Below are 24,065 nucleotides of genomic sequence, written 5' to 3' on the forward strand. Positions count from 1 at the left end.
AAAGCCTGTCCATCATCTACAAGGCACAAGTCAGAAGTGTGATGGAATACTCTCCACTTGCCTGGATGAGTGCAGCTCCAATAACACTCGAGACGCTTAACAGTATCCACGATCAAGCAACCTGCTTGATTGGCACCCTATCCAACCCTTTCAACATTCACTCCCTCCACCATTGACACACAGTGTCAGCAGCGTGTACCATCTACAAGGTGTACTGCAGCAGCACACCAAGGCTCCTTCAACTGCATCTTCCAAACCCATGACTTCTACCTCCTAGAAGGACAAGGGCAGCAGAGACATGGGAACACCATCACCTGCAAGTTCCCCAGCAAGCTACACACCATCCTAACTTGGAAATATATTGCCATTCCTTCATGATCACTGGGTCAAAATCCTGGAATTCCCTTCCTAACACTTTGGATGTAACTACACCATATGGGCAGCCGTTCAAGAAGGTGGCTCTCCACCACCTTCTCAAGGGCAATTAGGGATGGGCAATAAATGCTGACCTAGTCAGCGACACCCACATCCTGTGAAAGAATTTTTTAAAATCTAGTGATTCACAAAACAGAATTGTAGTTATTGTTTAGTGAAAGTAGTTTTATGATCACACATCATTGTGATTTCCCAGTATATCACTTGCCAATTATAAATATAAAGTATATTTGATATCTAATTGGATAATTTAAAATTGTTGGCATGATTTACCATTCTGGAAATTCTTATCAATCATTGACACTATTCTTAAAACTTTTACATCTAAGTGTGTATTGCATTCCAAAATCAGTTTTACATATCAAGTGGATAATTACAAACTAACAGCACTACAAAGTTTCAATTTAACATATCCTTAATTTTAAGTTTTTGCTAATGTATTCAGAGAGGCCCTATTCTTAAAATAAACAAATTCATGTTGCAATGCAGTGAACAGCTGTTCATATATAAAATTAAATGTGGTACTACAGACAATGGAAATCTGAAATAAAAACAGAAATGCGGGAAATATTCAGCAGATCAGGAAGCATCTGTGGAGAGAGAAACAAAGTTAATGTTTCAGGCTTGTGACCTTTAATCAGAACTGTTAATATGTTAATATGCTCCCATATACATTGTGATTGGATATGAAATGGTGACTGAATAGCTTCTTTTATACAGTCTCTAATACATGTGGAACTGTTAGATTAAAAAGTTAACTTTATTAAGAATGTGTAGTAAGTCAAATCCAGAATGGTGGATGTCCTTACCTATAATCACTTATGGAACCACAACTTCAGAAAATTGGGCGAATACAGCTGCAGAGGCACTATACTCTGTGCAGGTAAATGGACAGTGGGCCCTGATACTGAGTTATACAGAATAATAAGATCTTGGACGTAAGCTCTTGATTATGCTTACTTAGCTGCAGTAGCTAAAATTGGCAGCAGGCTGTGGGGAAGGCAAAAATCTGCCTAACTTTCCAGTGATCGCTGGAAATTGCATGCAAGCGGACCTAAGGATTGGGCTTACCAATTGGAACTATATCACTGCTCCTTCACTGTTGCTGGTTCAAAATCCCGGAAACTCCTTCCTAACAGCACTGTGGGTGTACCTACGCCACATGGACTGCAGCGGGTCAAGAAGGCAGCTCACCACCATCTTCTCTGGGGCAATTGGGGATGGCCAATAAATGTTGGCCTAGGCAGCGATGCCCATATCCTGTGAAAGAATTTTTAAAAACTTGCTTAATGTTTGGAAGGACTGCGCACAACCATTGGAAGTTCACCTGGCCTTCCGAGACAGATGAGAAAAACCTGTATGGGGGTGGCGGACTAGGGTAATGGGGTGGTGAAAAGGAGAGAAAATAGAGTCATTGTTATGATGTACCATTACAGTGCTGTCCACAATATATGAAAACATGTTCTAGTGCTGTTTTACATATGCTCGGGAGCTTCAACAAGAAGACCTATCATTGCTGTTATGATGGGTTTGCCTCAGGAGATCATTAGCTTCTTATTCTCGAGGAGATCTCACTGGAGGCAATGGATTTTATTCAAAAAATATTTATTTACATGCTAAATATTTACAAAGGTTAAATAAGACTAACTGATCACTAGAGTTGCCCTCTGAGATGCTACTCAGACACCCTGTCTCAGTGAGTGACATCACTGTGACATAGCTTCCTTTGCGCATGCTCTGAAGAAGTCACACAGACTTACAATGTTAATTCTGTTTTTCTCTCCACAGATGCTGCCAGATCTGCTGAGTTTTTCCAGCATTTTCTGTTTTCATTTCAGATTTCCAGCATCTGCAGTATTTTGCTTTTATCTCGGTATCCTCTTACCAGAGTTAACCCTTTACACTTTTTTGATACAATGCAAACAAAGCAAATGCCACGATTGAAAAATAACAACTCTGAGTTATCATGAAGAGATTAGTGTCTATAATGTTATTGGAAATTATTTTTTAAAAATACAGTTTAGTGGTGTCTGTGTCTTTGTGTGTCTACATATGCATGTGTGTGTCTTAATTGGATTAAAGCCAGCTGCTCTAGAGGCTTTGATGTATAGAAAGAAGTAGGTTTGAAATGGTAATTAGATAAACATGAGGAGGTTTAGAAACATAGGTGTCAAGGGGGAAATTTGCATTTTTAAATAAACCATTCAAAAGAATAGGCAAAATCTTGCACCTAGTTAGAAGGATGAAGCAATGTGTTTATTTTTTCACATTACTAATAAAATTGGTGGAATGAAAAGATGTTAATGTTAGAAGAGGTAAAATTAAAAGCCTAGTGATATAATGAAAAATTTATATTCAAAGAGAAAGATGTGTATAAAGGAGAATGGAGATTGTGTGTAAGGCAGAGGCATTTTAAGATCCATCAAATGTGAGAAGCCCCCAGCCTGTAAACATCAAGTCTGTCTGCAAGGACCCAGAGCTGAAAGAAACCCATTTTAAATGTGACTGTCCAGCTGTGCTTTGCCAGGTGTCTCTTTAAATCTATGAGATTTATTATTGCCTTACTGGGGGTCTAACTGCGAGTCAGATTAATTAAGGGCTTTTTGTAGTTATTATAGGAGTAGTTTTGTAGATATATGTGTGTGTTTATAATCTTTCTTGTACTAATAAATGTTTAATTTAGTTTTATAAAAAAACCTCTTGAGACTTGGTTGTCGTATTACTACTGGATTCAAAGCCTGCATCTTGAAACATACAAATTGCAAAAATGGGTTATGACAGTTGTTTCAAGTTTCCCTGTGGATTTAAGCAACTTAGCCCTTACCATCAGTTATGTCATAATAGTGTGTATTGATACAGTACTGTTTATTGGATGATTTCTAATTGAATTATGATGGGGGCTTATTTTTTGATCATACTGTTAGGTGATGACATCTGACTTTCATGTAACAAATTAAATTGTTAGTAAAAATAGTAGCACTACTTTGCATGAACAAAAATATCAGAGAGCTTCTCAAATTCCTTTCACTGACCCTGCTGAATAACAAGCTTCAATCTCAATTCCTCTTTTGCGTGGCTTCTTATTGGTGATCTCTGACATAAACTATTCAGTAGGCTGATTAAATTCAGTGTGGTTGTATTTTGGATGTTAAAAGCTCTAATTAATTATTTTTTGGAATTCTTTCTGTTACTGTTGAGAGGTAATATTTAAATTATTCCCATTATTGAACTGAACATTCTACAAATTCACACTAATAAATTAATTAGGTGCTCAATTGAAGAGTTGCTCTTGCAAAGAGCTACCATGAACTCAATGGGCTAAATGGTCTCCTGCGCTTTAACCTTCTATGATTCTGTGATCATCACATTGCTGTTCACAGGAGCTTGCCATGCACAAACTGTCTGCCACGTTTTCTACGTTACAAAAGTACTAGATTTCAAAGGCACTTCATTGACTATGAAGCACTTCGCAGCCATGAAAAGCAAAAAAATGCAAGTCTTTCTTTAATATCTGACTAGAAAGTACTATTATATTGCCTTATTTAGGGTAAATTATTTTAGAGTTTACAGAGTGAGGAAAGTTTTGCAATTTTTTACATATCTTTTTCCTTCATAAAATATAACTCTTCATGAGACTCTGTTGCTGGTTCAGAGCCTCTTGATCATGATTGTTGGTTGGATAATCAGAATAGTTGGATAATGTCTGATTGCACCTGGTAAAGCTCCATGCTAGCAGCAAAGCTTTTTAAATGACCCCATAGAATTATTTTGAAATAAAGCGCTCTTCCAGTGAGCTGACATTATAACATTGGTCCAGTGCCAACATTTGTTAACGAACAGCACCTTTCCAATACCAACCACAACCACAGCATATCTGAACAGCTGGATTAGAAGATGAAAAGTAAAAACTTTTAAGAATCAATTTCTAAAACATGTAAAGAAAATCATTTATGGTAATAAGAGCTTGTTAATGAGTTAAATTTACTCTCTTGTGAGTCCAACTATTGCTGAACTTTGTGGTTCACAAGTGGATTTGAATGCAGGCTGTTTAGCCTATTTGATTTTATCCTTAGTGTGCTACAGTTACAGGATCTTAGCTATATCTTATTTACACCCTTTATCCTGACCTCAGCCAATCTCAGGAAATACATTTCAGCTGCTGACCTTCTGTACAAAGAAATGTTTCCTGATATCTGCCTGAAATTTTTTCTTACAATCCTGATCATGTGCCCATTAATGTTTCTTGAAGTATGGTTCTTGTTTTGTCATGTGTTTGGGATCTAGCTGGAATTCGTCAGAGTTTGTCTATTTTCCCTAAGTAAGCTACTCAAGACTGTAGTTTGTTATAACCATTACTATTTATTTACAGCTCTATCTACATCTTAGGAACTCTGCACGAGGTTGGATTTTTCCTCCCTCCAGATCTCTGTTACCTAGTCATGTGTCATTACAATGGGCCCTGACAACATTACAGTGTTAGTACTGAAGACTTGTGCTCCAGAACTGCAGCACCCCTAGCCAAGCTGTCCCAGTACAGCTACAACACAGGCATCTACCTGGCAGAGTGATAATTGTTCAGGTATGTCCTGTACACAAAAAGCAGGACAAATCCAACCTGGCCCATTACCAAAATAAAAATACGTGGAAAAACTCAGCAAGTCTGGCAACATCTGTGGAGAGGAACACAGTTAACGTTTCGAGTCCGAATGACCCTTCAACAGAACTAAGTAAAAATAGAAGAGAGGTGAAATATAAGCTCATACCGCCCAATTAGTCTGCTTTCAATCATCAGGGGTCATCAACAGTACTTTTAAGTGGCACTTGCTTAGCAATAACCTGCTCACTGATGCTCAGTTTGGGTTCTGTAAGGGTCACACTGCTCCTGACCTCATTACCATCTTGGTTCAAACATGGACAAAAGACATGAACTCCAGAGATGAGGTGAGAGTGACTGCCTTGACATCAAGGCAGCATTTGACCATGTGGCATCAAGGAGCCCTAGCAAAATTGGAGTCAATGGGAATCAGGGAAAAACTCTCCACTGGTTGGATTCATACCTAGCACAAAGGAAGATGGTTGTGATTGTTGGCGGTCAAACATCTCAGTTCCAGGATATCACTGCAGGAGTTCTTCAGGGTAGTGTCCAAGACCCAACCATCTTCAGCTGCTTCGTCAATGACCTTCCTTCTATCATAAGGTCAGAAGTGGGGATGTTCACTGATGATTGCACAATGTTCAGCACCATACGTGACTTCTCTGATACTGAAACAATCTATGTCCAAATGCAGCAAGACCTGGCCAATATTGAGCCTTCGACTGACAAGTGGCAAGTAGCATTCGCACCACATAAATGCCAGGCCATGACCATCTCCAACAAGAGAGAATCTGATCATTTCCCCTTGACATTCTGTGGCATTACCATCACTGAATCCCCCACTATCAACATCCTGGGGGATTACCATTGACTAGAAACTGAACTGGATTAGCCATATAAATACTGTTGCTACAAGAGCAGGTCAGAGGCCAGGAATCCTGCAGCGAGTAACTCACCTCCTGACTCCCCAAAGCCTGATAAACCATCAATCTACAAGGCACAAGTCAGGAGTGCGATGGAGTACTCTCCACTTGCCTGAATGAGCACAGATCCAACAACACTCAAGAAGCTTGTCACCATCCAGGGTAAAGCAGCCCACTTGATTGTACCCCCTTCCACAAACATTCAGTCCCTCCACCACCGATGCACAGTAGCAGCAGTGTCTACCATCTCCAAGATGCACTGCAGAAACTCACCGAGGCTCCTTAGGCAGCACCTTCCAAACCCACAACCACTACCATCTAGAAGGCCAAGGGCAGCAGACACATGGGAACCCCACCACCTGCAAGTTCCCCTCCAAGCCACTCACCAAATTGGCTTGGAAGTATATTGTCGTTCCTTCACTGTCGCTGGGTCAAAATCCTAGAATTCCCTCCCTAACAGCTCACTGCCATCTTCTCAAGGCCAATTAGTTATGGGAAATAAATGCTGGCCTAGCCAGCGACACCCACAATCCATGAATGAATAAAAAAAAATCATAGTTCCATCAACATCAGGTGTTTCTGATATTAGCCCTTTACTCTACATCTCCACTCAAGTCTTTATCCCAATTATATCCATCCTCCTACATCTCCACTCAAAGTCTCAGACTTCACAGGGTGAGTCTCTGAAGTGTCTTGACCAATCTCCCCGAGCTTGTTCTGATCTTTTTCTGAGGTCAAGGACTATCTGCACTCTTTCATCTTGCAATACAAGTGTCCTACTCCTCGGTGGCTGTCGAACTTTGTCTTGTTTCTTGTTCTTTATCTTGATCAGGATCTGAATAGTAAGCCAAAGTTTCTATTGACTTTCTTTCCAAGGATGTTTCAGCACTGCAGTTTTTCCTTATAGTTCCCTGGTCTGTCTCAACCCTGTAAGATCTAGGCTGTGGAGCTCTTTCGATTATTATACTTTCCTTCTGGTGCTCTAGTGCCCATACTCTCTCCCCAGGCTACAGTACTGATAAGTCTTGTGTTCTGTGCCTGAATTTGAAGTTATGACCTTCCTTGTGTCTCTGTTCCTCCTTATGCTTTCTAATTCTCTCGTGGTCACTTGAGGTGATATTGTGTTCTAGTTTCTATTGCAGAGCTGCAAGTTGTATTCTCAGTCATCTTCCTATTAACAACTCTGATGGTGAGCTATTGAACGAGATATTGAACCATTTTGTAGCAGTGAGGTTCAGTAACTAAGAAGGGATAAGTTGAGATATTCATTCTTCTTCATCCAGTGTCTGATGGTTCAAACATCTCTCAGCTTCTCCATTTGCTTGAGGATACCGAGATGAGCTCATCACATGAATGAATCCATATTCCTTCACAAAGTTGTGGAATAATTCATTAGCAAATTGTGGACCATTATCTGACACTGCAATGTCCAGGATGCCTTGTGTTGCAAAGATTCTCTTCAGTGATTGAATGACTGCTTCTGTTGATATGCTGTACAATCTGTTCACTTCAATCCATCTGAAGTAGCAATCAATGACAATAAGGAATATCTTGCCTTTAAAATCAAATAAATCCGTTCCCAGCTGCTCCCATGCCTTGATGGAAAAGTGGAGAGTGACGGTGGTTTTCTTTGCACTTGGCTGTTCACTGCACATGTAAGGCAATTTGAAATTACTTTTTCAATAGAACGAGTAATACCTGGCCACCAGGCTGATTGTCTGGCCCTAGCTTGACACTTTGCTATCCCGAAGTGACCTTGATTAATTTTTTAGAGAACATCAAGCTGAACTGTTTCCAGAAGGACAATTCTGTCATTAAAAACTAGTAGATCATCAATGATTGTGAGGTGTTTCTCTGTTCGAAGTACTGCCATAGTTATTAGTGTTATTAGGAGTATAAACGCATTGTTTACAGGTCTGGGTGAAGTCCTATTCAAAAAAATGTTACAATGAAAAGGAAGCATTGGCAGCAACAAAGTGTGCAAGAAGTTCTCAGACTATATGATGGATTGCAGTTTTAAATTGAAACTGGCCATAGGCTATTAGTCACTCTTCCGAACATGAAGGAGATTGTGAAGATGCTTAGAATTAAATGCTTCAGACTGAGACCATCTCTTTGTACCTTGAATAGAAGCATAGTCTGGCCATCCTTCCAGATAGTATTCCTTTATCTGGATACATTCATCATCTTGCCGTTGTACTTGTTTTACCTCCTGCAGCTTCTTTGCAGTAGACGATAGATGTTTGGTAATGAGTTACATTTATGCTTCCACCACCTCGATGAAATTCAAATCCTATATTTTGGTTCCTTCAACAGTGCATCTGCTGTCGCCTGCTACTTCCCGTGATCATACTCAGTTACTGAATCATACCTCATTAGACTCAGTCTGAAGCATTTAATTCTAAGCATCTTCACAATCTCCTTCATGTTCAGAAGAGTGACTAACAGCTCATGGTCAGTTTCAATTTTAAACTGCAATCCCATCACATGGTCTGAGAACTTCTTGCACACCCTTGTTGCTGCCAATGCTTCCTTCTCAATTGTGACATTTTTTTCTGTGTCTGTGAGTGATCTTGAGGCATAATAAACCGGCCTACGTTTACCATCTCTTTGTACCTTGAATAGAACTTCACCCAGACCTGTAGATGATGCATCTGCTGATACTATCACTAACGGTTCTGGATTGTAGTGTGTTAAAATTTCAGGAGAAGTTAGAAGATTTTTGATCTTCTCAAAAGCATTTTGCTGGTCCATATTCCAGCACACCTGTTGACCTTGTCTCAACAGCTGTCTCAATGGCTAATTGGTTTCTGCCAAATTTGGTTGACCATCCTGAAGAATCTTTGTAGCTCCATAATGTTCCTGGCTGCAGAAACTCTCAAATTGCCTTTGTTTGGATCGGCTGTTATTCCTGAGTCTTGAACAACCTGCCCTAAAATTTTAATCATAGGTTTTAACAAATTCGCATTTCTCGTTCAATATCAAACCTGTATCTGTAAAACTTTCGGATCTGCTCTAACTGTACGGTCATGTTCTTCCCTCGTGGGGCCATGTATGAGTATGTCATTTATGTGGCATGTTACTTCCTCCATGCCTTCTAGGGTTTGAGACATTGTTCTCTGGAATATTTCTGGAACAGACGCAATTCCAAATGGTAATTCATTAAAGTAATAATGACTGAATGGTGCTGTAAAAGTGGTCAGCAGTCTGGATTCTTTGTACAGAGGCAACTGCCAAAATCCACTGTTTGTATCTAATTTGTCAAATAGAGTACTTTTAACCAGCTTGGCAAGACTCTCATCTACTGATGCCATCAGGTGGATCTCACATTCCACTGATTTATTTAGTTGAGTCAAGTCCACACATATTCTAATTAAGCCATTTGGTTTTGGGACTGTGACCATTCTAGAACACTACTTTGTTGGTATGGACACTGCAGAGATAACTGTAGTATAAGGGTGTTCGATTTAGTAAGGGTTAATGTAGGATTGGAGAACAGTACCGCCCCCAGTATGATGTAGAGAGTCACATGATAGTAGACTGAGTTCAGTAGGAGTCTAGCAGAAGCCAGCATGGAGATAGCACCTAGTTAGAAGATGTATATAGTTATGAGTTGTTAATAATCACTTAATGGTCAACTATACAAGCCTCCAGACCTCTCATTGGAACACCAAACAACCTTTACTACATGGTGGCAGTGAAGGATGGATCCCGAGATCATGAAAAAGTAATGAAATTGCAGCCTGACCTGCGAGAAGTGCGCCTAAGTTGAAGACACAGCTGCAGATTGCCTAAAAAGAGGTTCCATTGCACACATGGAGAACCATTGCCAGACTTGATCGAATGTAAAGGCAGAGTCATAGGACCTAGCCAGATCATAAAAGGCTGTGCAAAATTTGAAAAAGAGAAAAGGTCAAAAAGCAGAAGAATAATTCACTGTGCAGATGAAAAGAAGAACCTGAGTTAACGAAGAGTCAAGGGGTCAAGGTGCTGAACCTTGTTCTGCTATTAACACATTCTGCTATCTGATTTTTATGCCACTATTAACACCTGCCTTAGTCTTTAACACTATCATTACCACTCCCTTTGTCTTGTGTTCATGACATCTTTGTCATTTAATCTCTCCTAAGTTCCAACTTATCCCTGACCTTCTTTTGTGCTCCACCCCCTTTCTTCAACAGCATAAAACACATCATATTTCTACTTCTCTTAACATGGAAGAAGAGTCATGTAGACTTGAAACATGAACTCTGTTTCTCTCTCCGCAGGTGCTTCCAGACCTGCTGAGTTTTTCTGGCACTTTCTGTTTATTTCGGATTTCCAGCATCCACAGTATTTTACTTTTATTATAGCAGAGTCAAGGGACCTAGCCAGATCACAAAAATGGTGAGAAAAATTTACCGAAAGGCTGAACACACCTTTTAAAAATCATCAGGGCACTAACCAGGCAAAGCATACTGATTGTTTAACCAGCACAGCTAAAGGAATGCTGCAGCTGAGCCTGAAGTCAGTGCCCAGCCAGGTGATGGCTGAGTGCAAATGAACGAAAAAAGTTCTTAAAACAGCAGCCAGAGATAAAAAAAATCACCTTCAAAAAAATCTCTAAGCTTATAAGTACCTTGAACAAATGGCTTGTTTGAGGATTTCCTTCAGGTTTGAAGAGTCCGGCCTGCGATCACTGTGGGAGCCCACTAAGGTCCGATAGGACAGTCACCACAGTGCCATCTTGGAAGAGAGAAAAAAAATAAAGCTGCCCTCCCCTCTTAAGGAAAACAGCCATGGATAGTCAATTAAAACTACCAGACCAATTTGAGCTCAGGCAAGGGCCAAACCAGACGCAAAATTGGGCATCATGGAGAAGACAGGAGTACATCAGGTTTAGGTAGAAAATTGGGGGAAGTCCAAGTTAATAAGCTTTTATCCTTGTTTGGTGTATTTGCCAATGAAACAATCCCAATGCAAGGCATGGATGAATCCTCAGCCAGCTTTGATAAGATAATTAAAAGCCTTTGACAAGTATTTTAATCTTTAAGTTGTGGAGGATGGAGAGCTTAAAACGGGGGATAGAACAACCTCAAGAAAGCAGCAAAAGGGCAAAGCAAAGCACACAAGGGTGGCAGACCACGCCAGCACAACAAAGTGCACAAGCCAAAGAATTTAGTGCAGAGGAAAGGGGAGGATGAGAAACAGCCAGAAAGCTTAAACATAGATATTTTTGAAAAGGCTAACACATTAGCCAGACTGTAACAGTATGTGGCAGTGCTGAGCCTTCAGGCTCTGATTGAAGGGAAAGTCGTAAAGCATTCCAAGCTGTGAGTGGATATTGAAGCCACGAGTAGCACAATCACTGAACTGAAACCAGCTAAGATTTTGCTGGAGACAGACCCGGCTAACAGAGAAATCAAAATGAAAGACAAGGACAAAGACCTGCTATCTGTGGTGAAAAAAGAAAAGACAGTAATAAGATCGGAAAATGTTTGTATCAAAGCCAAATTGGAAGGCTTGAAAGACAAAATTAAAGCCAGGTATGTATTTTTTGAAAATGTATGATAAACTAAAATCTTCAATGAACCAATCTGTTTAAGATCTGAACAAATTTCTGAGGTCTCACTAAGTTACATAGAGGCTTTGAAAGAAACAAAAAGTTTGAATATTGTGTAGAATGCAATAGGAAAAAATCTGAATTGTGTGCAGGCAGTACATATCTCCATAAAAACACAAGGAGAACTGTATCGCCCACAGTATGATATAGTCACATGATAGTAGATAGAGTACAGTCAGAGTCTAGCAGAAGCCAGCATGGAGATAGCAGCTTGTCAGAAGTTGTAGATAGTTATGAGTAGTGAATAAACACTTGGGGCAGAATTTTCTGTTTGTTGGTCAGTCGGGTCCGACTGACTTGGCGGCAGGCGGGTGGCCGATTGCCACTGGCGAAACGGGCCGTGCCGCCATTTTCCGCGGGTGGGCCAATTAATGCCCATCCAGCGGGTAAGCGACTCCCATGGAGAACGGGAAAATAGTCGCGGGGCGGGCGGCCTCAGACTGCCGGTTCCAATGGGGAGCCGACAGCCTGTGTAAAGAGTGGCCAGGCAGCCTGCTTGAGGCAATGCACCATGGCCACTCGGGGAGAGAGAGAGGGAGGTCCGATTGCACAGCAGCACGAGCAGGAGGAGGGGGGCAGGCTGCAGGAGAGGCCAGCGGGGGGCCACTGTGCCCCCCCCCACCGATTTTCCGATGCATGCCTTGCTGTCCTCCTCTAAGAGGTGTCTATCCGTCGGCACGTGCTGTATCTGGAGGATGGGAGGAGGAGGGCCCCCCATGACACTAGCCAGGCGTGGGAGGAGGTGGGTGTTGCTGTAAGTGCCCATGATGATGTGTGGCGCACTGGCACCCAGTGCAGGAAAAGATGCAATGATTTGCTGCGCTCTGGACAGGTGAGTACCATGTCTGTCTTGGCCATTTGACCCTGAAGGCAGCCTTACCCTTTGAGCCCCTCCACCATGTCTTGCTGTTGTTACTGCATAGGGCATCTGTCGCACGCTGGGTGGGCAAATGAGTACTGACCATGCTTACATCAGCCTTAGTGGTTGAGGAGAAGATGGGTTCTCCCCGCACCATATGTTGGTCTTTGTGGCATTTGAGTAGTCTGGGGGCAACCTGCAGGGGAGGCTGCACGACACATACTCAGAACTCTAACACATGTCATATTGATGGTAATGAGATGGTGCAAGGGGTGCCTCAAGGTGTTTTGGCCAAGTGCCATCTGCTGGCATTGGCGCCGCACCTAGTTGCGCCTCCTTGCCATGGGCGCTAAGACCTGTGTGCTATTCAAAGTGATGGACGCCGAATGTGTCCAAGGTGGCCGTTGGGGGAGGGGGTTGGGACCAGCCGTACTATCTTCTGGGGACTGACCATCAGTAGTGTGGACAGGAGCCGCTGGAGGCCTCAGATGTGCCACTGTGGTTGGGGTGCGGCGTGCGCGTGCAAAGTACATGAGCGACCAGCCCCAATAAATCCTCTTCTCTGTTCTGCAGGCAAAAAGTGATCACTATCAGCGGGAGTGCCAGAGGACAGGTGGTGGGCACGCCCTGCTCCAGCGCCTCACAACCTTTGAAGAACAGGCTATGGAGCTGGGCAGGAGGCAGGAGGCCAGGGCGGCTGGGGGCGGCGAGGCTGGGGTCCAGCGGCCAGGTATTTGCGGTCCACAGTCCCATCCACTCTGTCTGCCCACCATCCAAACCACTGACGGTTACTGCAATTGTTAATGCTGCAACAATGCTCATTCACAGACTGAGACACTCTGATGTGTGGGTCATACAGAAGGGACCCTCGTCCCCTTGAGGATTTGCGTCTCCACCACCTTCCAAAGTCACCTTTTCCCATTTGTGACCACTATCCCCTTGGTCTAACATGCCATTGGATTGCTGCTGCACAGCCAAATACCTTATTGCATCTTAGGGGGTTTGGGACCTCTGCCACCCTTTCAGCCAGTGTGCCCCACATTACTTTGTCTAAAAGGTCCTCAGCACCTCAGCTGTGAACCTCATAGCACTCAACTTAAATTAATGCCACCATGTTACTCATCCCTGCGCTAAGGGGAAATGTTGCCTTCTGCCCACTCGTTCTATGCCCCTTCTTGTGGAATGAAGGCCAATAATGTGACCTCTCAATCTCTTGTGATCCACAGCAAATATCGCAACTGTTTGCGATGTTTCCTCAGCCCTGCAACTATCCAGGCCACAATGCATCCAGGTCAAGTACCTCTGCACTCTCCCCACTCCTATGGTTCATAATATGATGTGTGGCATTCCTGAGGCCATCTGACCAGCCTGTCTGCATGTGTGTTTAATGGTTGGGGCTCCTCTTGACTCTTTTCCACCTCACCAATGTTCGTCTCCTTAGGGTCTTGAAGGGTGAGTGACTTATGAGGCTGGGGGGGAAAGGGATGAAAGGTTTAACTGACTGTATGCTAACTGATGCACTGTCCTTGTTGTTAATTTCAGCATCACCACCAGAGCGACCCGCACCTCGACCCCGCAGCCCCCCCTCCACACCTGAGGGCCAACAAGTGCAACTTGCGGCACATCATTTCAGCCAGCCAGGCACCAGCACAGACACATATACCTTGGTGGGGACTTTACCGTCGGCTAGTATCCCAGATCACTGTGGAGAGGGCACATCACGATCGCTGGAGGAGATGGTAGGGGCAGAGAGTGCCGATGGCGCCAGCAGCCGGAGGGCTGCAGGGGACTAGGCACATGCTGAGTCCGGCACTGATGACGTGCCTCTGGAGTTGTCACCAATGTAGCAGCTGCAGGACAGGCGGCAGGAAGTGCGTTTGCATCTGGCAGGGTTGCATGAGGGAATGGTTCAGTTGCTCTCTGCGATGGAGGAGTCCAGGCAGAGTGAACATGAAGGTTTGGCCCTCAGGGCAGAGCTTCAGGCTTCTTCCAATGAGAGATTGGCGACTCTCATAGAGAGGGGATTCAATCAGATGGAACATTTTATGATTGGGATACGCTCTGACCTACATGCCCTCACAGCGATACTGGCCATGGGTGGTCATTCCCAATGTGGGAGATGTGGGCACCAAGCATCGGTGCTCGGTACCCATGCATCTGCAGTGAGCAGGGAGGTCGAAAGGGACCTCACGTTGGTGCAGCAGCTGCCTGTCATCACTGTGAGCTCCTCTCAGGGCGCTCCAGATGAGGGCAGCAGCTCCTCCGCCGCTCTGCCAGTCAAAGTTTCTTCTGTTGAGGCTGCGACAACTGGGGAGGTGCCAGTTCTGGAACTGACCACTCCCTCCCAGGCGGGGCCATAACAGGCTCCATGGGCCAGAGGACGCCCGCCAAGGTCAACGAGGCCAATAGGACAGCAGAGTCAGCAGGCTGTCTCTCAAGCCACTCCAAGCGGTGGGGCAGCACCTAGACGTAGCACCCGCAAACATAAGCATAAGGCACGATAGGCACTCAATGGGTATGTCACTGGTGATTTTGTGTTGGCCTTAGAATAGGGACCCAAATTGTTCTTATTGCAATGGAGAATTGTTTGCTTTTCTTTTGGACATAATAAAGTCCACTTTTGTTACCTTGGCTGAGGGTGTTTCGTTTGTGGTGCATTTTTCTTTTTCACATATTTATCTTGAGTGTTTGAGTGGACATTGATGTTTCTGCACTAAGCCTTTAGTTGCAGCTGATGAGGTGGAAGATGTGGCACCTAAGTGCCACGTATGGAAGTGCCAGGCAAGGCTGTTCCTGCTGATCCATGTGTTTGGAGCTACCTGAAGGTTCTTTGGACTAAATTGTCCCGGGTGTCCCTGCCTCCTTGGTGTAATTGCGGGTCATCATTCTGCCCCTCATCATTGCCCTGTGCTTTCTCATCCTCTGAGGCACTGCTGGATTCATCATGTGCAGCCTCATCCAGGGCGTCAAGGTCTTCATCGTCAACTGCATCCCCCCTTTCCAGCGCAAGATTGTGCAGGGCGCAACATGCTACCACTATCACAGAGACGCGATCTGGAGGGTACTGGAATGGTCCCCTGAGCGGTCCAGGCAATGTAAGCGCATCTTGAGAAGACCAATGGCTCTCTCCACCACAGCCCTTGTGTTGCCCTGGCTCCTATTGTACCGCTGCTCAGCTTCTGTTCTTGGACAGCTTAGTGGCGTCATGAGCCACCTTCGTAGGGGATAGCCCTTGTCACCCAGCAACCAACCATCCAGCCGAGCCGGAGCACTGAAGAGCCCTGGCACCTGGGAGTGTCTGAGGATGTAGGCGTTGTGGGAGCTGCCTGGGTACCTTGCACAGACTTGCAGAATCAGCATCTTGTGATTACACACTATCTGCACGTTCATGGAGTGAAAGCCCTTCCTGTTGACGAAGGCACCGGGCTCACCTGCTGGCGCCTTGATGGCCACATGTGTACAGCCTATAGCGCCCTGGACGCGGGGGAAGCCAGCAATGGCCATGAAGCCTCTGGCTCGCTGTGCCTGACTTGCCTGGTCGCAGTGGAAGTGGATGAAGGTCAATACCTGTCTGAACAGAGCATCTGTAACCTGCTTGACACAAGTGTGTACAGCTGATTGGGAGACACTGCAAAGATCACCCACCGAGCCCTGGAAGGAGCCAGAGGCATAGAAGTGGAGGGCAACTGCAAGCTTCAGAGTCACTGGCATGGGGTGTCCCACCCACACAGTTAGGGGAGATCTCAGGGCCAATCATCTGACAGATATAGTTGACTGTCTCCCTTGACAGTCGGAACCTCCTTTGGCACTGCACCTCAGTCATACTGAGGTAGCTGCTTCGCCGCCTGTATACCCTGGCAGCAGGATAGTGGCGGCTTCTGCGGACCCTTGCACCTTGGACAACCTCTTGTGCCTGCGCCTGACCACCCAAAGGTGGCTCCCCTGGAGGCTAATTGTCCAGTCCTGGCCTCCTCCTTATTTTAACCCTCCCTTCCTCCTCAGGGGAGCTGCCTCCAGTGGAGAGGTCAGAACCCATATCCCCAGGCTAAATGGAGGCCTCCAGAAAGCTGCAAGCCCGAGAAAGACTACTGTCTGCAGACTGGTTTCAAAGTACACAAAAAGCTCTTGGAAATCAATGTAAGCTGCTAACAATCACACAGGCAACTTTTAAACACTTTCAGCAATTAAAACTTTGTGTAAAACATGAACAACCCCTCTGAGTCCACATATCCCAACATTGCATGAGTTTTATTAAAAAATCTCCTACCTACCTGCCCGTTGGGCCCGTGCGCCAACCCGAAGTTTGCATGGGTCCCTCAAAATCCAGGACAATTGGCAAGTTAAGGGCTTTACCGAGGCCTTCAATTAATGGCAGGCAAATGTCCGGCTGCTGAGCGCACCCTCCCAACTGAAATATTGTGATGCCACGCGCTGACGTCAGTGCACGACATTTTAAGCGCTGACGTGCGGGCTCTGCCACCCACGTGTCAGCTGGAAAATTCTGGCCTTAATGTTCGACTATTCAAGCCTCCGGACCTCTCAGTGAGACACCAAACAGCCCTTACAACAATAACTCCTTCTGTAGCATATGCTCAATTTCACCCTTGACTTTGTTCAAGAGTGGGTGGTGAGGGACCTTCTTCGGTGTGAAGTGGCAAATTGGTTTAGCATCAACCCTTAGGGTAATATAGCATTCGGTCTTCAGTTTTCCTAAGTCTGTAAATAATCTTGGCAATGCATTCCTGAATGTACTACTGTACTGCTCATCAGCAACTTCATCAGCGTTAATTGTAAGCATGCCTTCCTGCTTAATAACAATGATTTCTTGTTTTGTATGACGTACACAGGTTCAATGATTTCTCTTTTCTTGTATTTTAGTTTTGCAGGTGTTGTCTTATGACTTTCAGTGTAGTCCTACCTGGACCTTGTAACTGGATGGATGATGGCTGTGGTGTAATGTGCTTAAGCTACTTTATTTAATCAGATAATACTGAAATATGTGCCCCTGTTTCTAATTTAAACTATGTGGGTGTCCATCCACTTCAAGTTTAATGCTCCAGTATTTACTTTCTGTTTCATGTACTTCTCCTAGGAAGGTTATTTTCTTTTTCTGCAGCTCTTCCACTTCTTGTATGCAGTTTAGCATTAAAATTTGCTTTTGCAGGCTATCTGTGTTTTAGATTGGCAGACAATTTTAAAATGTTGTAACTTCCCACAATTGTGGACCTCACTTTCCACATGAACAAACACTTTATTTTGCTTCCTGAGCTCAGTTTGACATGCGATTTGTATTGCCTTAATTAAAGTTGGATCTTCTCTGAGAGTTTTATCTAGGGTTCCAACTATTATGCGATTATGAATCAATTCATCCCTGAATACTCCATAGTCATAATTTTCTGCCAGCCTGTATAGATCGTTGATGAGTGAATCCATGTGGGTCTTTGTTTTTGCTTGTTAAATTTTGCCTCTTCTATAATTAAATTTTTGCGAATGCTGAAATATGAATCAAATGCCTGGAGGACCTTACCGTAAGAACTTGAAGTCTCATCAACTATCTGTTTCACTATTACATCATTGGCAATAGCTCCAACTGCATAGAGTAAAGTACTGACCTGCTTTTTTTGTTCCTTTTATGTACAAACCAGAAGTGGTTCCAAACCTGGAAAGCCTCTTTCTCCAGTTGTCCTAGTGCTGAGCTAATTGTGAGCCTTCAGAAATTCTGGAAGGTTCTGTGAGTGGCAGTGTAGATTCCATGCTTGTACCAAATTCTGGACTTGTTGCTGCTTCAGTAGTGTTGTTTGTTGATTCTGGTCTGTGCTCACTGCTGTCCAGGCACTGGGTCTGTGTCTCAGCTTGCATCCGTGATGCTCCGACTTTTTTGGTGAATCTTCAATCCATTCCTTTCATTTTTCTTTCAAGAATCTGTTGATTTGTCAGGTCTGTAATCTGTTTTTGGAGTTTTCTGGGCTTTTTACTTGCTGTCAGCTGCCACCACGTTTCATCTTGTATCTGGGGTCTAGATGGGGATCCTTCAGGGTTTGTCTATTTTCCCTAAGTAAGCTACTCAAGCGTGTAGTTTGATGAAGTTATTATTATTTATTTACAGCTCTATGTACATCTTAGGAACTCTGCACAGGGTTGGAACTTCTCCTCCCTCCAGATCTCTGTTACTCAGTCATGTGTTAGTACATCATAGTGACATTTGCATCAGTTGCTTCTGACGTTAACAGTTTTAAGGTTTGCTTCCTCTAGTCCATTAAGGATCTTGCATAACTCTTTCTAAGAATTCTCTTTTGAATGCCCTATCTTATCTGTAGATATTGTATTTTGTTGTTGGAATCCTTTCAGTATGTAATTCAGAATCAGGCATTGCTTATTCTCTATGTAACAGTTTTGAACTTAATTTGCTAATATGCTGTCCTAAAGGAACTGACTCATTCTGAGGCGCTGTTTCACAGCCACTAGATTGCTAAATCTCGGTCCTCTGTGAGCAGTACAAGTTTTGCTGCTTGCATGTCTCTTCCACTCCCATCTATGCATTTTGTTGTAAAGGTTCATAATTCATAGGAGATCTCACATTTGCTACAAGGAATAATAGACTTTCCATTTCTACTCCGGAGTTTCGCTTTGAAAGTGTTTGTCACAAGGTAGGCAGATATTCTTATTTCTTAGATTTTTTAAAATTAAGTTTTTGTTTTAAATACAATACGTCTCCTTTGGGTTTGCTTGGAGGAGTGAAGGTCCAAGAACAGTTAAGAAGATGGGTCTGAAGCAGAGCAGGGAGTGAGTGTGAGAAGGGGACTAAGATTTGGAAGAGTGGTGAAAACCTGGGCAGTAAATGATCGGAGACATGCGAGAAGGGAGAGAAAGGCAGCGAGAGGAGGAGGAGGTTGGGTCCATAGTGGTGTTGGTGACATTTTTGTCAGGAAGCTGTTGGTACGCGGTAAGTCAGCAAGTTAAAACTTGTTTATTTTTGTACATTTGCTATGCAGATTGAAGCAGGGGACTCAGGGCAGAAAGGCTAAATAAATATCTGGTTGGTTCAGTGTTTCTAATTTAAAAACAACCAGAAAACTTGACCTACAGCCCAAAATTATTTAGATGCACATAATGTATCAAGTAGAACATAACATACTGGTACTGGACGTTCTGATGTACTGCAAACAAGAAGGTTGCCTGTCCCTATATGCTTATTTTTAGTTCTAATGCTGTATTTAAAGATGCAGCATCATTTTTGGGAGAGCATTTTCCGTTTATTTTCTAATACAATTCAATAATCAATTTCACAAAGTTACAATATATAAACATAATGAAAGTAACATTAAGCTCATATTGGCTCTTTCTCCGAAATGGTAATTGCCCTTACTTAGCCTTTAGAGTAGCTAAGGTCACTGCCTTGCCACAACAGCACAGTAAACAATATTTTCTTCGTTATTTATCAGATATCTCTTGACCAGCCATTCTTTCCTCTTGGAGTGAAATGGGCCACTGGTTGCAACTACCATGCCCTTTCTAATCATTTACTTAAAGACATGAATATTATGATGGCTTCACACGGCTGAATATCCCACCAACAATAATCGAATAATGGCTAGTTTGGTGAAGTACTAAAGGACAATGTGGAAATTTGAAGCATATCTGTGAAAGGAGCGGGACAAGGGGAGACAATTCATAAAGAATAAATGATAGGGAAGGCAAGAAGCCTTCATTTTCATCGATATTTATTTACCCCTCCAGGACACAAGAAAATCACCAAATTGTGTCAGATTTCTGCATTTATTTCATACATATTTTTTGAGATTTTCTTGTCAGAGCCCTAGTAATTCATTATTCATACCTTCATATGTAATATGAATAGGAATAACATGCCACAGGGCTAACAATTTCTCTTGGTATTTTACGTCAGCGATTGTGTGGGTTGTCTACCATGCTCGCTGATCCACTGCGAGGCTAAAAATATTCTACGCTGCCAAGCCATGTATTTCATGTTCAAGTTAAGTAAAATGAATTCACAAATAAGATAAAAGCAAACAAGCTCTGAAGAAGAATCATACGGACTTGAAACGTTAACTCTGTTTTTCTCTCCACAGATGCTATTAGACCTGCTGAGTTTTTCCAGCATTTCTGTTTTAATTCACAATTAATATGGTTACAGAAAGTAAACAATACAACTAATAATTGCAAGTAATCAATATTTGATTTCCAAATTAGTCAAACTGGCCTGAAACAAAATAATAGAAGGTAAAACCTTATCTATCAGAATCTTTTACCAAAGTTTCTAATGGGTATTAATGGTGTAATGGAACTCATCTCACTGCTGCAATAACCAGTATTGAGGCAACTGGAGATATAGGGAAAAGTCACATCTCAGTAACTCCAGACATTCAGCACAAAAGAAGTCAAAACAATTCTTACCACTGGAAAGAAAATCAATAATGCATTTCTATCATTTCCCATTAGCAATCGAGAAGCTGGGGCATAACAGCAATCTTTCAGACATTCTTCTGATACCAGGGTCTTTTGGTACCTGACTTCCATAGTACGTTGTGCCTACACTTCTCTAGTCTGCTTGTCTCCAAGAACAATCTTTGGTGTCTAATATGAATCTTGCGTTAAACACAAGGGAATGTCTGAAGCAACTTTACTTTATGCATATATGCAACAACATCTCTGCAGGAAGCTGCCTTGGTCTGATATGGAATTATGAGATGGTTACAGCACAGAAAGGGGCTACTTGATCCACTGAGCTGTGCAAGAGCAATTTTACTAGTTCTACTCCCTTGCCCTTTGCCCATTGCCCATAGATTTCCATAGAAAATATTTATGCCTTGTTTCCTTCCCCATAAAAAAATGATTATTTTAGGGATATAGTTAACTGAAGTCGATTTTTATTTCACAATATTTTGCCAGGCTGGCAACATGAAACATAATACAAAAAAAATTCCCATTCACAGTAGGATGGAGCTCAGTTCATATCACAATATCAACAAGACATTTTAAGGATGTATTAGTTAAGAATTGAATGGTACGTTGGTTTGGTGCACAATCACCTTCATCTTTGGGACATGCTTCAAATCCAGGCTAGATGGACAAGGTCTCTGCCTGTGAGCAGCCTTCAGGGAATTAATTTCACAATCTTGCATAGTTTCTATTGTGTGTGGGTCCATAGCAAAAATAAATTGTAATGATGTCTCTATTCAAGTTGGTAGGATTCTTTACTGCTTGGTGCACATAACCAGCTGCTATTTTCTTATTCGTCAAGGACGTTTTTGTAAATAAAAATCCCGTCTCTCTCTCTCTCTATCGCCCTCTCTCTTCTCTCTCTCTCTCTATAAATAATATACATATACCCTCTTCCCACAATCCATGGTTCTGCTCCTCTGTAGTTTTTGGCTGCTTTTCCACTCTAATATTCTTTCCTTTTATCTACTGAGCCCTGCTACACTGCTCCAGGGATTTTTCAGCTGTCCTGTTTAAATCTCAACCTTGCCTGGCCAGCCCACTTCTCTTTCTAGGTTTTCTGTGTAGGGTTTACCAGTTACTCTGCCAGTATTTGCACCTTCTCTAACTCCTCCACTTGGCCTAGTTACCTCTGCTACCTGCCATGCTTATTAAATTATTATTGTATTTTCTAGCTTGAAATTTAGTACCATTTGCCTCACTACATAAATCTTGATGCCTCCTATGGCCCATCCCATTGCTCCTTTGCAGACTATCTATAATATATTTCTTGAAAAATTAGGCTTTCAAAAGAGTATTTGTTCACTATCTGAAGAGCAAAAGTTTGCAGGGCTACAAGGAAAAGGTAGGAAAGCGGCACCAGGCAAATTGCTCTTGTAAAGAGCTGGCAGACACAATGGGCCAAATGGCCTCCTTCTATGCTAGAAACATTCAATAATTCTAAAAAGCTCTGTATATGCGTCCTACCAACAAAACTTTATTTCCTAAAGTTTCATTTTTGTCAGCTTTCCATTATAAATTCACATTCATGATAGAGTGTTTATTTGAACTTGTCAAATTGTAATTATTCCCTTCCATCAGAGGTGGCACTGTAGCATCTCAGGTTTACACCTCTTCGTTCCTCAGCTTGGACAGCAGAGGAAGTCTAATACTCCAAGCAACTCTGCTTCTGTGCATCCCAAATTGCCATCAGTTATGCTATTTAATTGTCATTTATAATATAAAATCAAAGTATATAAAATGAGGAAAGGACTTAATGTTTGACTTCAAAATGGGGCCTGAATTATATTTAAATCTTTGTTCCATTGTCCCGCACTCTCTAACCTAACTTCACCTGAAGACTACATTTGGTCTTGATCCTCATATGTAAAACAATGGCAAATTAACCAGGATTTAATATTTATATAAAAAGTATATGAATTATATTTAACATTACAATGTTTCCTCTGACTCACTGTGAGTAATACTACAGGTATATTATTGTCTTCTATATAATACACATTCCCCATAGTTAAAATTGCTTCTTTCAATGAAAAAATTACAGTGGGAAAACCCACATGTTAGTGATAAACCACTGCACATTAAACCAATCAAATCACTCAAAATGGTTTTTGAAAACATTTTCATGCATGTTTTCCGCAGTAACTGAAGTTTCAACTGCCCAAAAATTGAGCGTATAATAAAAATATATTTAAAAATGTGTATTTTACAATAGCTTAAATTAAGCGACTGTAATTCAACAGGAATAGACTGTTTGAACCAGGTCTTACTTGTAAGGGTGACAGTTGATTAACCTATTCATTTTAAATCATTGACTGCCATTTAACAATGTGAAAACCAAGGTCTTTATCTATCTGTGCTCCATTAGGGGATTTTTCTTTGATGTATTTTATGGCTACAAACTGCCACCTAGTGTTGGAGAAGAATATAGCCCTTCTGTTTTATGAAGGTGGAAACAATTTGCAATGTTTTTACAAAATACTGGAGACAATAATTTGAGTGATGGGTTTTTTTTTACTTATTGTAACCGAGATTTACATTGTTTGTGTCCTTGATTACCTTAGAAAACTATAATATAATAACATGCTGCACTGTTGAAATATGTGACCTTTTTGTTATACAGATGAAGTCCCTGAGAAACTTAGGGCATCAAATCTCACGCTTGCCGTATGTTAAAAGTCATAGGAAATGCAAGAACGAGTGGGTAGGTAAGAATGCAAGGCCTGTATCACATAGTGTTATCATAAGAGTCTGATAGGTTCAATGTTTTAAATAATAAATAACTTTAGCATGTGCTCACTTACAAAATAGAGTGGAACCTTTATTTCCACTCCAATTATTTAGTGTTCTAATTGCCCGATAGGTCAACAGGCCAACACCTGACAAGAGACAAGGAAACTACAAATGTTTATTTTGTTTTTATTGTATTTGGCTTCATTCTCATGCCTAGGGTACTCCTGTCTCACATGAATGACCAAACTTTGGGGACATCCCATTTTCACCAATTACCAGGGTTAATGGAAGTTCCACTTGGATTAAAAAATGTTGATATGTAGTTAAGGTTTGTAATTAAAATGACATTCTGTTGCTGTTACCTCGCTTTTTATTGTAACACAAGAAGACACTTTAGAAAACATTGGCACATTAAAGTATATTACTTTATATTAATATAATATTTTTCCCCTGTGGTCA

General features: G+C 42.3%; 1 protein-coding gene across 2 annotated transcripts in view; it reads left to right on the forward strand.

Annotated features, from left to right (window-relative positions):
• Positions 1–24,065, forward strand: part of pld4 (phospholipase D family member 4) — a 66,853-nt gene that overhangs the window by 3,683 nt on the left and 39,105 nt on the right. The window contains exons 1-2 of one of the 2 annotated variants that reach the window (XM_078562518.1): positions 18,806–19,060; positions 23,497–23,577. In XM_078562518.1, the coding sequence (XP_078418644.1) occupies positions 23,497–23,577 (81 nt within the window). In that variant the 5' untranslated portion in view covers positions 18,806–19,060. Of the gene's footprint in view, positions 1–18,805; positions 19,061–23,496; positions 23,578–24,065 lie in introns of those variants that run through there. The other variant, XM_078562517.1, reaches the window with a different exon arrangement.

Source organism: Cetorhinus maximus, chromosome 18 (genome assembly GCF_964194155.1).
Source record: "Cetorhinus maximus chromosome 18, sCetMax3.hap1.1, whole genome shotgun sequence".
Lineage (NCBI taxonomy): Eukaryota > Metazoa > Chordata > Chondrichthyes > Lamniformes > Cetorhinidae > Cetorhinus > Cetorhinus maximus.